The following is a 16432-nucleotide window of genomic DNA, read 5'->3' on the forward strand; positions in this document are numbered from 1 at the left end:
TCACCAGTCAGATGATTCTTCAACATCATTCAGATCACCGATAGTAATTGACTGAAAATGCTCCACCAATATTGGTCGGAAAGAAAGTAGCTCTTTTGATACTTGATGCATAGTTGGACGATATTGTGGGTTATTGCATAGGCATGCAATTGTTACTCTCACAATAGAAATGATATCATTTGCAACATTCTGATTCGATGGAAAAGTGAGGCGTGGGTCTAATATGTCCCTTAATAGCATCTTCTGGCCAACTGGTGATGTTAAAGAAGAGATGAGTTCCATTGGATAACTTCCCATAATTATTTCCAATGCCACTACTCCAAAACTATATACGTCACACTTATCAGTTAATGTCATGGTGTAAGCAAGCTCTGCAAGAAGGGAAAAAAAAAAAAAGCTTTAGTGAAAAAGTAAAAACAAAGGCTAAGTTGGCCAAATAAAAATATTAGGGAAAAGGAGAGGTAATACTTCACTTTTTTGGGAGAACTAGAGGTAAAACTGCTGAGAGGGGAGTAAAAAATAAATAGAAATAAAAAAAATTAATTCAGTTTTTGTTTTGGATCTTAAATATTATAATAAAAAGGAAGAAAGCTTTACAAAGTTACAATAGAAGTAAAATAAAAAGAAAATGATAAAATGAAATACCTGGAGCAATATATCCATAGGTTCCTTTAAGTGATGTCCAATTGGATGAGTCTGGATTTAAGAGTTTGGCAATACCAAAATCAGATACACGAGCCTCAAGTTCCCCATCTAGCAATATATTTTTGCTCGAAATATCTCGATGAATTATTGGTGGAGTACAGTCATGATGCAAGTAGAATAAAGCATTTATGATACTTTTAATGATGTTTACTCTTTTCAGCCAATCCAACTCCACTGCCTCTGCTTCGTTGCTCAAAATATGTGCCAGGCTTCCCTTTTCCATGTACTCATAAACAAGAAACATGCATCGTGGATGTGAACAGAACCCGTAAAGTTTGATAATGTTTCGGTGCCTAATATTTGTTAATACATGCATCTCGTTTTCAAAGCTTTCACCAAATATCACCCTACCTTCCAATAAATGAAACTTCTTTAAAGCTACTACATGACCTGTGGGTAGGACTGCTCTATAAACTCTCCCATAAGTTCCAATTCCGACAGAATATTTATCGTCAAAATCCTCTGTTGCTTGGATTATGTCGTCATAAGCAACCTTGCCATCAAAATTCCATATTGACAATATATTGCCGTGATTTCTAGTTGTTGCTTCTACACTTCTTTTTTGAACTTTTTTTCTCAAAAAGAAAAGAACAACAATAATTCCAAATGCAATGAATACAGTTCCTATCAAAGAACCAATTATGGATATGAGGACTTTGCGTCTACTTCTACTATATCCCTCATTTGTATGAGATTGATTACAAGGTAGAAGACCTTGGAATTCACCACACAACCCTTTGTTATTACTAAATGCTTGTGGTGAAGCAGCACGTTGAAAAACCTTATTGTTAGGAACTGCCTCTTTCAACTGATTATGGGACAAATCAAGAGATACCAAGCTAACCATGTCTTGAAGAGAAGGGGGTATACAGCCTGTGATAATATTGTGGGATAAATTCAGAACTTCTAACATTACCAACTTTGCAAATTCAGTTGGTATCGTTCCCCTAAATGAGTTATGGCTAAGATCCAATTGAATTTGTAAGGACACTAGATCACCAATTTGAGATGGAATGCTTCCATTCAATGAATTACAACTCAAATTCATCGATAACAATTTTGAACATTGACCAAGTTGTGTGGGAATTGATCCAGTAAGTCTATTTGATGACAGATCTAGATGCTCCAAGTTGACTAATCTGCCAATTTCAATTGGTACATTCCCTGAGATTTGGTTCCCATTTAAACTTAGACTGAGTAAAGCAGATAGGCTTCCAATTTCTTTTGGAATTTCACCAATAAGCTTGTTGAAAGAAAAGTCAAGTTGTCCTACATGATTTAATTGAGCTATCTCAGATGGTATCTTCCCACTGATATTGTTTCCTGAAATCTTTAGCACTGACAAATTTTTGCACTCTCCCCAATTTGGTGATAGCTCTCCATATAGTTTGTTGTGACTCATATCAATGAAATAAAGATGTGGATGTATAGCAAAACTATCAGCTATATTTCCCGAAAACTGGTTATTGTCAAGTCGAACTCTCGTTAGACTTGTGCAATTTCTTAAGTCCGGAATGAGACCACCGATATTATTTTCTTCAACTAGTAACATTTGAAGTGATCGTCCTTGACACAATTGTCGTGGTAAAGTTCCTGATAATTGATTTAGACACAAAGAGAGCACCTCTAGTCTAGTTAAATTAGTCAGAAAGTGAGGGATCGAACCAATGAGCTTGTTTCTGGGGAGTCCCAAGTCAACTAGATTTTCCATATCTCCAATTTCTAATGGAATTGGACCCGATAATTGATTCCAACCCAAGTAGAGCACCTCTAGTTTACTTAAATTAGCAAAAGAGTGAGGGATCGGACCAATGAGCTTGTTTGTGGAGAGCACCAAGTCAAGCAGATTTTCCATATATCCAATTTCTAATGGAATTGGACCAGATAATTGATTCCCATTCAAGTTGAGCACCTCTAGTCTACTTAAATTAGCCAGAGAATGAGGGATCGAACCAATGAGCTTGTTTCTGCTGAGTTGCAAGTCAACCAAATTTTCCATATCTCCAATTTCTAATGGAATTGAACCAGATAATTGATTTTCATACAAGTAGAGCACCTCTAGTCTACTTAAAGTAGATAGAGTGAGAGGGATTGGACCAATGAGCTTGTTTCTGTCGAGTCCCAAGTCCACTAGATTTTTCATATCTCCAATTTCTAATGGGATTGGACCGGATAATTGATTCCAACCCAAGTAAAGCACCTCTAGTCTACTTAAATTAGCTAGAGACTGAGGGATCTGACCAATGAGCTTGTTTTTGGAGAGTTCCAAGTCAAGTAGATTTTCCATGTCTCCAATTTCTGATGGAATTGAACCTGATAATTGATTTTCATACAAGTAGAACACCTCTAGTCTACTTAAATTAGCCAGAGAATGAGGGATGGAACCAATGAGCTTGTTGTTGTTTAGCTCCAACACAACAAGATTTTTCATATTTCCAATTTCTAATGGAATTGGACCACTGAATTCATTGGCATGCAGGCATAGATGTTGAAGGTTGCTCAAATTAGCCAGGACAGGGGCGACCATACCAGTTAGTTTATTCCATCCTATTGAGAATACAATTAGACTTTTCATACTTCCTATCTCAAACGGTATTGTCCCACTAAATTCATTGGCATAAAGGTATAAGTATTGCAGTTTGCTCAAATTACACAAGGAGGGAGGAAGAACACGGGAAAGGTTATTGTTGGAGAGGTCAAGGTAGATGAGTTTGGTGAGATTACCAACATTCAAGGGTATGGGTCCAGTGAGTTGATTGTAACTAAGATTGAGACGGAGGAGATTAGAAAAGGAAGAGAAATTGAAGTTGTGAAGTGTACCTTGCAACTCTGTTTGGGGAAGGTCAATCTCAATCACGCTTCCAACTTTGTTGCAAGTTATGCCAAACCAATTGCATGGTGATGGTGATGATGACGATGATGAGGAAGTGAGGTTCCAAGCACCAAGAGCAGCAAGAGAATAGTTCTGAAGAGTGGCTTTCCATTTCAAGAGAGCCTTAGCCTCAGCGTCAACATGGGTTGACGACTGAATAGAAGATCTGCTACTTCCCACAGAAAATGCAGATGAAGAGGAGAGGAGAAGGCAAAGAAATGCTATTATGAGAGTTGGGAAGAAGAATAACAAGGATGGAGTAGTACTAGTGGTGTGAAAATCAGCCATGTGTGTAACTTCCAAAGTGGTTGGTTTGTGAGTTTGCAGTTTGGTGGTGTGGTATTTGCAGCTTCCATTGTGCAATTTATAGACTTAGCTTAGTCATATGGTTTACAAAGCAGGGGAGCTCAGTTGTCAATGGTCTTTAAAGTCTTAAGCAAATGAACATATATATATATATATATAACAAAGGGGCTCTAAGCTGCCGTAGGAGACGGGGGAGAAGACCAAAAGAGCTTTAACCTTGTGCGTGAGGCATGGGATATCCCGTTTAGTTGTGGAAACTCAATTTTGAAGTATTTTTAAAAAATGTTGTCAAATTATTGAAGGAAATTATAGATACGGATTGACTGGAAGTTGCTTGAAACAAACTCATAAGTAATCGTCTGATATAAGCAAAATAGAGGTGCTCTACGTAGCTGAGAATCAACTAAATGTTACCAATAATTTAGAAAATGGAGACACTAGAAAACATTTTTTAAATAGATCACTTTCATTTCTCTCCCGTTCTTTTCGTTAAATGAAATCCACCTTAAAAAGACTGACCAAATCTTCACCCAAGTCTTGGTGCCATGAATCACGAGTTAAAAACCCAGAAAACAAGACAAGACCAAATTATTATTATTATTGAAACATTCCTTCTAGAAGTTTGAAGCCAAAGATTGAAAATCATTTTCTTTTGCTTTCATGGCTGGGAAACATTAAAAAAGTTTCAGACTCTAAGTAAGGGGGTAAAAAATAAGGATTTTTGAGAAAAATCTTCAATGTTAGGTGTTGAAATTTAGAATTTACTGCCTCAGCTCAAGGAATCTGAAAAACAGTGATTTGTTTTTTAGTGCAAATGTTCCTCGGAGTCTTCAAAAAAATTAGGTGAGTCTATTGGTATTGCTCCCTTGGAAAACTTGTGCAAATACCTTAGGAACTTCCCTTTCCCACTCTTGGTCTTCTTTCAGGGATTTCAGATTTATTGTGGACAAGGTCAAATCCAAATTGAAAATCTGGAATGCGAATTCTTTAAGCTATGTAGACCGTCGGATTCTTGCTTCTGTTCTTTTTTCGACCCCCACCTTCTCTATGTCCATTTTCCCAATCCCTAAATCAATTTGTTGTGAGTTGGACTGTTGTTGAAGTTTCGAGATGGAAACTTTTCCAAGTCTTCCAAACCCTCTCACATTTTCTGGGGAAAATTGTGCTATCATATTTCTTTGGGAGGGTTGGGCTTTCGAAAAGCGGAGGATCATAACAAAACTTTGCTATTAAAGTTCTCTTGGAGACTTCTCATTCAACCATCCTCTCTCAGGGCTAGAGTTATCAAGTCTAAGTATTTCCCAAATTCTTCTCTTTTTTACCCTAAAGTTTCTATGAAATCAAGTTCTTGCATTTGATTAGGCATTAAAGGGTCCTCAAAAGCGTTGAGGGATAGAGTGATTTGTAATATTGGGAAGGATGGTTCAACCTCTTTTGCTTATGACCCATGTCTCAAATTAAATAGTACATACCCGGTATTTGTCTACCTGGTGAGTTCAGTTTTGACTTTTCTTTCCACTCTCTGGCGGATTTTTTCCAGGGCATAAATTGGAATATTCATCCTGTCATTTCAAGTATTCTGCCCACACTTCTGTTTGGCAATTTCTGAGGCTAGGGTCTCTTCCAATAAAGAATCCTTGATGTTCACTCCACCAAATATGGTGTTTTTTCTTAAACAAAAGTGCATTTTTATCTCTTTGTTCCTCTTCTTCATTGATTCAAATTATAAAAAGTGGTGGAAGTTCATTAGGCATTTGAAAATTTTGCCCAGATATAAGGTTTTCTTTTGGAGAATGTTGAATAACGACTTATATCTGAAGAATGCGACTACTTCTTTGCTAAACTGTTCATCTACTTATTCTACGTGTGATTGGGGTTGAAAATGAAATGCATTAAATTTTCTATTGCCACTGCTGGACAACTCATCTTTGGAGAGGTGGCCTGTTGGGGATGGATTTTAACAGTATCAGTACGAACAAACCTTTGGATTTGTGGTTATTCTCTTTTGATATCTTTAGTTCCAACTCACAATGAAGAACCTGGTTTTTCTCAGTTCTCATCTTATCTTGCTCCTTAATTGGGAGACTCGCAACAAGTCGATTTGTAAATCCAAAAAATCTGATCCAAAGGAAACCACAAGAATGATTAATTATTGGACGACCGTTTCACATTTCTTTAATAATGTTTACACTGATTCAAACAATCCGCTTTCTCAAGAAGGTTCTCAAATTCACCTAAAGAACATTAATTGGCCTCTTTAGATTGCAGGTTTTTTTTGTCCCTCAGTTGAAGAAGTGGCGCTAGGTTTTTTGCGTATTTTGAGAAAGAAGCTTTGTGGAAAGTAGGCAAAGCAAATGGAGTATCTGAACTACATGCAACAGTAGAGGCACGAGTAGCTGCTAATAATCTTGGTGTTTTTGAATAGTTTCCCATGTTTTCAAGTGATCACCAATTGTATTAGTCTAACTATAGTTCTTTCTAGGCCATCTAAATCCTGGCCCTATGACATCCTTTGGCAACATTTTGGGCTTTTACCTAGGGATTTTAACTGGGATATTTTGGTGGATATATCATCTGTACATATGCGCAATGAACGAAAGTTCGTTCATTTCGCCCAGTTCGTTGCCCAATAAACCGGGCGAAAAGGCAAAATATTGTCGAAATCTCAGCGATATTACGCCCCAAATTGCTATAAAATTTTGACCGTTTCTCTACAAAACATCAAGCATCATGTTTAAAAATATATAAAATAATATTTGAAAAAGTCGACTAGTCAAATTATACTCATATTTACGTTTACATTTTTTTTTTGTGTTTTTTAAACAATTTATGGTTATTTAAGAGCCACATGTGTGGACATTATTTCAATTTTCAAATGCCATAACTCAGTGGTTTAAATGCCAAAAACGGAACTCAAAAACTATCAAAAGAAATTTAATGATCCATCTTCTTCTCCATTTCTTTTGTTCTTCATTTTAGCTTCGGTCTTAAACTTTCAAAAACTATTTCTTTGCTATCACCGGAAGGGAAGAAAACTTAGTTTCATATCAGCAACAAACTCAAGATGTGCGATGGCAAGATCAAAAGAGAAGTATTTTTTTTGTTCGACGGCGATTATAGCCAATTTTTTCTTAAGTTCGACGATTGCCGGCGATATTCAGGAGATAAATCGTTAAAAATTGCCATTTCGGTGATAAACAGGCGAGATATCACCAAGCTACGGGATATTGTTTCGCCCCCTGGTTTCGTTTCTCCAGGGGGCGAAATCACCGAAATTTGGCGAAAATAAGCTCCATGCATATGCATATGCTATGTCACTTTGCTATGAACTATGTAGTATGATCTGTAGTATCAAAGCAAGAAAAAAGAACTCTTGGATCAGTCTATTGGATAATGATATGGCCACAAAAATGGATTTCCAACGCTATTCTTAAAATTTTGACCAAATAATATACAAAAATTTTCAATGCCACCTCTTAAGTTATCCAATTTATCAATCAAATCCCCTCTAAAGTCAAAACACATATAACATCCCTTATTGTTAGAAAGTCTCAATTAAGTGTAGATGTAAGCAAGTTAAATATTTAAAAAGAACAAGAATAAACTTGAACAAAAAAGCCATGCTTTCATCTCCCTCTTGTCTCCATGACTTCTTCCTCTCCCAATCATGAATCCTCATAAAGTATGGGAGATAAATGTCATGGATAGTTCTTTTAAACTCAAGATGTGAGAGTAATATTGAAATCAGATAAATAAAAACTAATTGAACTAAGAACTTTTGTATTAGGGTTGCAACAAGGCAGGCTGGGCCAGGCTTTTCCTATCTCAATCACAACCCTATATGTTTTGGCTAAGTCCATTCCCTGTCCGACCCTAATTCTAGGCCAAAAATTTATCCATGACCCTAAACTCCACAGGGCCAAGCCAAGCCCACTCTTGCCTTTGATTGGGCTAGGTCGGGACGAGTTGGCCCTAGCCTTGGTCCTAATTTACCTTTACCCTTGTGACAATTGGCCCTAACCCTTTGTCCTCGATTGGGCTAGGCCATCCTTAAACCCTAACCCAACCCTAGAAATTAAAATTAAAACCCAAGCCACAATCCAAATTTAAGGGGAAAAAAATGAAAAATTTGCCTTGAACCAAGGTAGAGAGAGAGATTATTTTTTACCAACTATGCTATAATTACATTTCCAATAAAACTTAATCAAACTAAAGTAACATATAATTGATCATTTTCATAACCCAAGCCTAGACTTCGGGTTGAAAAAATTAGGCTGATATTAGGCCAAGCTCAGGGCAGGTTTGGATCAAGTTGGGTCTACAAGGTTTTATTGACCTCTACTTTCTGTGATTAAATTTAAACCGTATAATAATTGAAATGCATAATACAACTTGCTATTAATTTTGAATCTAACATGCTCTTCACTTTCAACTATCTAATATATAAAAATATTAATATATTAAATGTATTATACATAAGAAGTGACTAATAAATACAATGTCTAGGGTTTTACACACTCATTATCCTAATTGTAAAATATGTCTAATCAATATAGAAGACAATGAAAAAGAAAATTTTAAATTTCTTTTAAAGAAAAAAACCACAGAACAAATCAAAATATCAATCAAACCTCTTAGTAATCCCTATTAATATAATACATTTTAAAAGACAAAAACCAATCTAATGACGTAAAGTGTCTATTATATCTTACCAATAAAAACCTAATTCTTGTACATAAAAGAAAGTAGGAATATAAATAATATTTAATTTAGAACATTATTTTGTCAAATATTTACATTCAACATAGGTTAGTATAATTATATTATTTCAAATCCATTTTTCTGAATAATACCAATAATTTTGGCTAACTATGTATTAAAAAATAATATTTTTATAAAAAAAACTTAAAAATTACATTTTACCAATGATTTATTAGAAACTTCACATCATTGAAGGCTGATGCATCATTTTTTATCAACAACTAATATGATTAAATTTTTCCATATAATTATAGATCTATAGATCACATCATAAAATTAATCTATAAATAATCATTCAAATTTCTTGTTTACCAAAAAATAAATCATTCAAATTTCTTAAGAACCTTCTATCTTGAATTTTACTTAGATGTCATGAATTAATATTATTAATTAGAATTTTAATTCTAAAAAATCCTAATTAAAGTTTTTAAAATTTTAATTATAATAAGTAAATGAATAATTATTTACATAAATATATTTAATAAGAATGTAGAATGTAACGAATGATTTAGGCTCTTTTTAGGATTTATTATTTCACCCCATACCCCATGCCCAAAATAGAGTTAACGATCACCAATGAATCAAATTGAATGATGACATTTGGTATTCCCCTTCAAGAAACAAAAAGCAAATCAGTCTTAATGACAATCATCTTAGCCTAAAGAATAGATATGTTATTCATTCCACCAGCAGCAACAAATACAACATCACCATTAGAGTCCCTCCGTATTATACCAAAATCTATGTGTAGGGATCTGTCACAATTAATAAGAACAACTCTAGATTGTGGGGGTAGCCAAAAGTGAATGATCTCCCAACTAGGCGAAGATAAATTGAATATTTTAGGAAGCAAAGAAAGCTCGATGATGAGGTGAATCAACCATAGATGTATTGATATTAGAAAACTGGGATCGGATCACACTGGTAATTATTTGAAAAATAGCAACCGATGGTTGATTTTTTTGTTGATATAATCTTCTATTTCGTTCAACCCAGAGATAGTAAATGGTTGTGATTAGATAAACCAGTGTATGGCTAACACACCATCACCAGTGAAGTGATCACATAACCATTGAATTTCATCTATCCATTCAAAGGTTATTGTTCTATGATAGCCATGAAGATCCAATATTTGTTGCCAAATTGTAGATGAGTATGGACATTTAAAAAAGAGGTGATCATGGGATTCACTTTCCATTTTACATAGAGAACAAATTGGGTCAATTGATTGACCCCAAGATATGATACGGTCCTTAGTTGAGAGTCATTGGAGGCATGCTAACTAGGAGATGAAGGCATATCGTTTTTGAGTTGTTGGGAACCAAATTAAATGATGCCAATAAACTTTCAATTGCTGTTCTTGAGTCAGGTCATAGGCTAATCGAATAGTGAATTTACTTGAAGGTGAAGGTGTCCAAATAGGAGTATCTTTAGGTAAGGTGTCCAAATAGGAGTATCTTTAGGTATTCTCCTTAGAGTCTTGATGCTAGAAATATCATTCCATTTGTGTTGCAATATATGATCATGTATATGGTTGACCCAAAGTCGGTCATTTGTGAGAATATCCTTGACACGGGAGTATGGGTTTCTAGCTAATGAATCATTTACAGTAAAATCAAGACTTGGGAGGAGAGGACCATCTTTAGGCCATGTATCAAACCATAGAGATAATTTCTCACCATTTGCAATATGGTAGTGGATGTATCTACTTGCCTTGCTTCTAGTTTTAAGTGTTGTTCCATTGGCCTAAAATGAAGGTGTTGTCATTGTTGGCAACTTAAGTGGGCTTTGATATGGTACAGCAACACACAAAAAGGTTCCGAGAGAAAGAATCCAATTCAAATAAAGAAAACTCAAGAATCCCGTTTTTGAGGGTCTCTGTCCAGTTTTGATCAACCTCTTCTCTTCATCGGATGGTCATCTAGTGTCCGATTGAGCCGATTTTTGGAGGAGAGCTTCAAGACTTCTTGAGCTTAAAATCCAACGGTGGGATTGTTCATTGGAGATCTCTAAGTTAGTCCGATTTGTACGTCAAAACACTCCTTGTTTAAATCAGATAGGAACTCTGAGTTTGATTCAAACTCTGAGTCCAGTTTTGATCAACCTCTTCATCGGATGGTCATCCAGTGTCCGATTGAGCCGATTTTTGGAGGAGAGCTTCACGACTTCTTGATCTTCAAATCCAACGGTGGGATTGTTCATTGGAGATCTTTAAGTTAGTCCGATTTGTACGTCAAAACACTCCTTGTTTAAATCAGATAGGAACTCTGAGTTTGATTCAAACTCTGAGCCAGGACAACCCCAGGAGGCACCAGGCCGATGAGCCTATTTTTGGAGGAGGCCACGACTCTTGTCTTCAAACCAACGGGGGATTGTTCATTGGAGATCTCGAGTAGTCCGATTTGCGTTAAAACCCCTTGTTTAAGTCCGGGGGGTCCCGAGTTTGATTCAAACTCTGAGTTAAATTAATCTATAAAAGGAGAGCAAACTCCAGCAAAAGTGAGAACGTTTTGAGGAGCTTGGGAATAGCGTGGAGGTCGAATCAGAAGAGGTTGGTTGGCTTTGAAGATCTGAAGCTTGGGAATAAGAAGTCTTTTGTTTTGCTGAACAAGAAAGAAAGTGAAAGAGAAGGAAGAAGAAGAAGCAGAAGAAAAGAAGGGAACATGGTTGTATGGCTTTTCTAAAAAGAGAAAACTGAAAAAGATTGAAAAGAGAAAAAAAAAAAAAAAAAAAAAAAAAAAAAAAAGAGTTGGAGAAAAAGAGAAACAAGTATTGTTACCATGCATCATACACAAGTTGAGGTAACCCGTATTCACAAGTGATTGTCTATTATTTTCTAGGTTATGTTTAATGATGAAGAATCTAGCTCATGAATGTAATTTGGGGAACTTGAATTATTGGTTTACATTGTGACCTAGCAAGTTGGAGCTTGTCTAGGGGGTTGGGGTTGGTGCCCTTGTCTGAATTGCATTTTAGACTATAACAGGGATTGGTGTTCCTGGACTGTTGTAGCAGTCAAAATATCTAGGATGTATTGAGTAATATACGAAACCTTAGGTAAGGTATGACTCCGTGAATGTAGGCAATTTGGCCGAACCACGTAAACTTTGGTGCATTGCGTTTTTGTTTATTTTTCTTTGTTGCACATATTGGAGTGCCTTGATTGCAGAGTGGTGGTACACTGTCTGGTAGACCCAGCCACATAGTGGTGTGTGGTGGACGTGTCCTTGTGCAGTTGATAGCTACGAGAATGTTCTAATTAATCTTGTTTCGAGATTAAAGAAACTTCACATTGAAGTGAATTTTTGAAGACACTGATTCACCCCCCCTCTCAGTGTCAATCTGGGAATAACATTAAGAATGGTAGTGAAAGATGATAAGCAGTTTGAAGGCAATAGGAGTGACCAGATAGTGTGCTTTCGAAGCCATCTTTGATGAACAAATCATTTTCAACATGATTCTTTATTGGTGTAGAGAATCCATAATTGTTTGGTGAGAGCGGCCTGATTCCATTCACGAAAGTTTTGAATGCCCAACCGTCCTTCCTCAATTGCACAACAAACCTTTTTCCAAGAAACCTTGTGGGAGCCATGGTCATTCACACCTCACCACAAAAATTTTGCCATCGATCTCTCCAAGTTGAATCATTGTGATAGAGAGACTAAAGCATTGTATCCAATTACCTATCAAACCAAAGAGGAATGATTTGATTAGGGTTACCCTACCAACATAAGGGAGCAATTTAGCCTTCCATGAGCTAAGCTTGATTTCAACTTTAGAAAGGAGTGAGGCGAAGTAAGAGGGAGATGATTGCTTCATAGTTAAGGGTACACCAAGATACCCAATTGGGAATGTGCCTATGAAGAAACCTAAGTACTGTAGAATAAATGCCGGATAGTCTCTATAGTGTTGCAAAACATCAAAGCAGATTTATTTGGATTCACGCAGAGGCCGAATTGCTCAGAAAAATTCTTCAGAAGAAGATGCAAAGAAGAGGAATTATCAGGGGTAGCCTTCCCAAATATAAAAAGGTCATCAACAAAACATATAGAAGAAATCTTAGGTTTTGCACACAGTTGGTGATACTGAAAGGCGTCAAATGAAGCTACTTCTGCAATTGTGTCATTAAGGACCTGTAATACAAGATTGAAGAGCATGGGCAAAATAGGGCAGCCCTACTGGAGACCTTTGTTTATTGAGGAATGTCGTGATAGTGCTTCGTTAAAAATATCATGTATTAGGGGTTTACCACCAATTGATCATTCCATTTAGAGAAAATTGCTGGGAAATTCATCTTGTCAAGGAGCGTGAAGAGAAAGCTCCATTGGATAGTATCATAAGCTTTACGTAAATCCACTTTCTCCTAGGCATTCCGTGATTGAGATTGGTAACCATAAACAAGCTCTTGGCAGAGGAGAATATTATCAGTGTTCATGCAACCTTCAGTGAAAGCGATTTGGTTATCCCCAATCAATCTGCTAGCAACAACATTCAGCATGTTAGTAATTAATTTCGCAATGAAGCGATAGATAAAAGGGTTAACTGCTATTGGCTTGTAATCATGAAATGAATTTTGCATGTCCCCTTTTGGTATCAATGTGATCTTGGATAATTTGATATGATCTAGGAGGGAGGGTCTTCTAAAAAAACCAAGAAGTGCATTACAAAAATCATCTCCCACAATGGGCCATGCCTTTTTAAAAAAATATGCACCAAAACCATCCTTCCCAGGTGAGCTTTGGTCATCTGCAGAGAATACCACACTTTTAATTTCATTTGTAGTGAAAGGGCGGATGAGGGATTCTCCTTCTTCTTAAGTTAAGATTCGGTTTGGAGAGATGGGAATGTGATCACATATGATTTGTGGGGAACTTATGCTTTGATTTTCAAAGAAGGCAATGGCCTCTTCCCTAATAGCGTCTTCATCGTTGAGCCAAACATTAGCATTGCTAAGGATATAATTGATTCAGTTTTGAGCGCGGTGGTCGTTGTTACATTTATGAAAGAAATTAGTGTTGTCATCTCTGTCGTAAAGCCACCTCACTTTAGCCCTTTGTTTAATTTCAGAATCACGCACCTGGTCAAATTGTGTAGGTGGGTAGCAACCTATCTTTCTTGCATAGAGAGATCATCGTTGTGGATTATGCCATCAAGTTCGGTGTGGGCATAAGAGATTTGATAATCCAATATGTGATATTGTCTTTTATGCCAAGATTTGAAAGCTTCATGGACTTTCTTCAATTTCTGAATAAGGATCCAATTCGGACAACCTTGTATAGGTTGGTGCCAAACATTATGAACCATGCTGAGAAAATTTGTGTGATCAGCCCAGTGATTCCAAAAGTAAAATTGGCGACCACATCAATGTTGGGGCGGAGCTGCCAAGTGAGACCACCATAAAACAATGGTCTGAAACTCCAGGGGTAGAAGTGTTCATGAGATGAGGGAAAAGTCTCACGCTAGAAAGGGTCAACTAGAACCCGGCCAAGCTTAGAAGACTTCTTATTTTCACCAATTGAATTGTTACACCAAGTGAAGAATGCACCTATCCTGAAGAGATCAGTGAGACTCCCCACAGACATACATTGAACCATAGGCAGATCATCTGTTCAGTAATGGGAGCTCTGCCTTTCTTCTCTGAAGGGTGCATGACGGAATTGAAGTCGTCCATCATGATCTAGGGGTTATATATATTAGAGCAAATAGTGTTGATATCCGTCCATGGAGCTTCCCTAGTAACCAACGTTGTAACGTCTAGAATAAAGCCATCCCATAATACCAGATTCACCCACTGTCAAAGGCTTGGTAGTTGTGAGAAAAATTCCATTTATTGCCAAATGACTTGATAGCATAATTAAAGTTGCAGAACTTAACCCTTGTCTCAAGCAGCCCCAAAAGGAAGAGTTTATGTTTAGAAAACCAATCATCAATACTTTAGCGCTTACCAGAGTTGTTAAGACCTCGAGTATTCCATGCACCGAGTTTAATCATCATGGATAAATGATAGAGAAAAGGGGACTTAACTGTAGACCTGTATATGGATAGCCGAAATCCGCCTCCGAATTCGCATTCGTATTCGTTTAAGGGTATCCGTATCCGAAAATTTTCTTATCGGAAAATTCCGTATCCGTCCGTTAAGCAACCGGATTCGGATTCGGATATAATTGCTTATCGGATCGGATAATATCCGGATAAATTTTTATCCGGATAGAGTAAAGTATTTAACATTTTTTCTTTAAAAATAGATGATAATCGGATTCGGATACCGGTAATCGGATTCGGATAGCGGTATTCGGTAATCGAAAATTAGAAATTTATAGTAAAAAATGTAAAAAAGTGACAATTATCAATCAATAATCGGATATTTTATCGGACCAACGAGCTGGACTTCTGTCCCTAGCTCGTGGAGAGGAATGGGTTGGTTCATCCGCATCTTCATTGGCTTTCTTGAATACCATCGTCACTGGATAAGGATAGAAATCAGTTGTTGCTTGATGATAATGACGTTGAAGAAGATTTCTCAGTGTTTGATTTCATTTCTCTTGAGCCTGGCTTGTCAACATTGTTACCTGCCGATCTTAGGAAATGGGGTGGAGGTGTTGGAGAATATGTGGGAATTTAAATGCAGTCAGGTGAATAGAGAATGCTGATTTGGATAGATTCCCAGGTGTATTGATCTTCTCGGTAGACATAATGGTTTTTTTATTTGGTTGTCTGCAATCCACAATAGGACTCTTGCCCTTCACGTTAATTTGATTAGGAGCATCAGTTTGCATGGGAAGTAACTCTTTAGAAGCTGAGTTGTCACTCGTTGATGAGTCCAAATGGGTATCAATGTCTTTTGAAGTATGAATTGCATGATTATGCTCATTATTGGCAGTAAGAGTTTGTTGAGACTCCATGACCAATACATCTTGGTCTCTTTGGATGGGAATGGCAGCAGCAAGTGTGGTGGGGACCACTTGATTGATCGGAGCTCGCCTTGCCGGATTCCGACCAGAATTCACTGCAGCATGAGCAACTTTGTTATGGTTTTGGTTATTGATTGAAACTTGTCCCTTCTTTGCCTTGTTTCACTTTCGTCCCATGGTTTTCCAGCCCTCACCCTGGTAGGATTTTGTTGATTGACTTCCTCACGACTGTTCACATTCACCGGTGGTTTAGGGTAAAGTGACCGAAAACATAACAGTGATTGCAAAGGAGGAGCCCAATCATATACTACTCTGTTATTTTATTACACCTCCATCTTTCTCACGAATGTCAATAAACTATGGTATGCCATCTTGTGCATCAACTAGTACACATAAACGAGCGTAGGAAATACGGTCTCTCTTGGTAGTGCATCGATCCAAACAAATGGGTTCTCCAAGAACACTGGTAAAGGAGCACATCAGTTTATGATTCCACAAATCCATAGGAAGGCCAAGTAAACGGATCCATACTAGGAGTTGTTGTTAATCGATTTTGTCCATAGGTGCATAATGTGACCATGGTCGAAGGATGAGAAGCCTAAATCCAAAACACTATGGACCTTCATCCAATATCTCCTTTGCTAAGTTCAACTGAATGAAATAAAAAGAGGAAAATAACTTCATTGGTGCCGTGAACTTCAACGTGGTCACTGGCAGACCAATTCTCCTGAACAAATCTCTCTTCATGCTAGAAAAGGTTGGCTTAGGACCAAATACACAGCCGATAAGAGTAGTCTCCCATCGTTGCCTCTCATCGATAATGTCTGTCAAATCATATTCCAAGTACTCTACACTTCTCTTCTTTTAAAATACCTCT

At 37.0% G+C, this 16432-nt stretch overlaps 1 protein-coding gene across 1 annotated transcript; it reads right to left on the reverse strand.

Moving 5' to 3' along the window:
• On the reverse strand, positions 1 to 3865 carry LOC149002760 (uncharacterized). Its single transcript, XM_089138767.1, has 3 exons — positions 2659 to 3865; positions 646 to 2298; positions 1 to 371 (listed from the first exon to the last, which is right to left on the reverse strand). Exons 1-3 carry the CDS (start codon positions 3863 to 3865, stop codon positions 1 to 3), a joined length of 3231 nt encoding a protein of 1076 aa, XP_088994893.1.
• Between the last annotated feature and the right edge of the window lie 12567 nt (positions 3866 to 16432).

Source organism: Hakea prostrata, chromosome 10 (genome assembly GCF_041222555.1).
Source record: "Hakea prostrata isolate BN-2017 chromosome 10, UWA_Hpros_2, whole genome shotgun sequence".
Classification (NCBI taxonomy): domain Eukaryota; kingdom Viridiplantae; phylum Streptophyta; class Magnoliopsida; order Proteales; family Proteaceae; genus Hakea; species Hakea prostrata.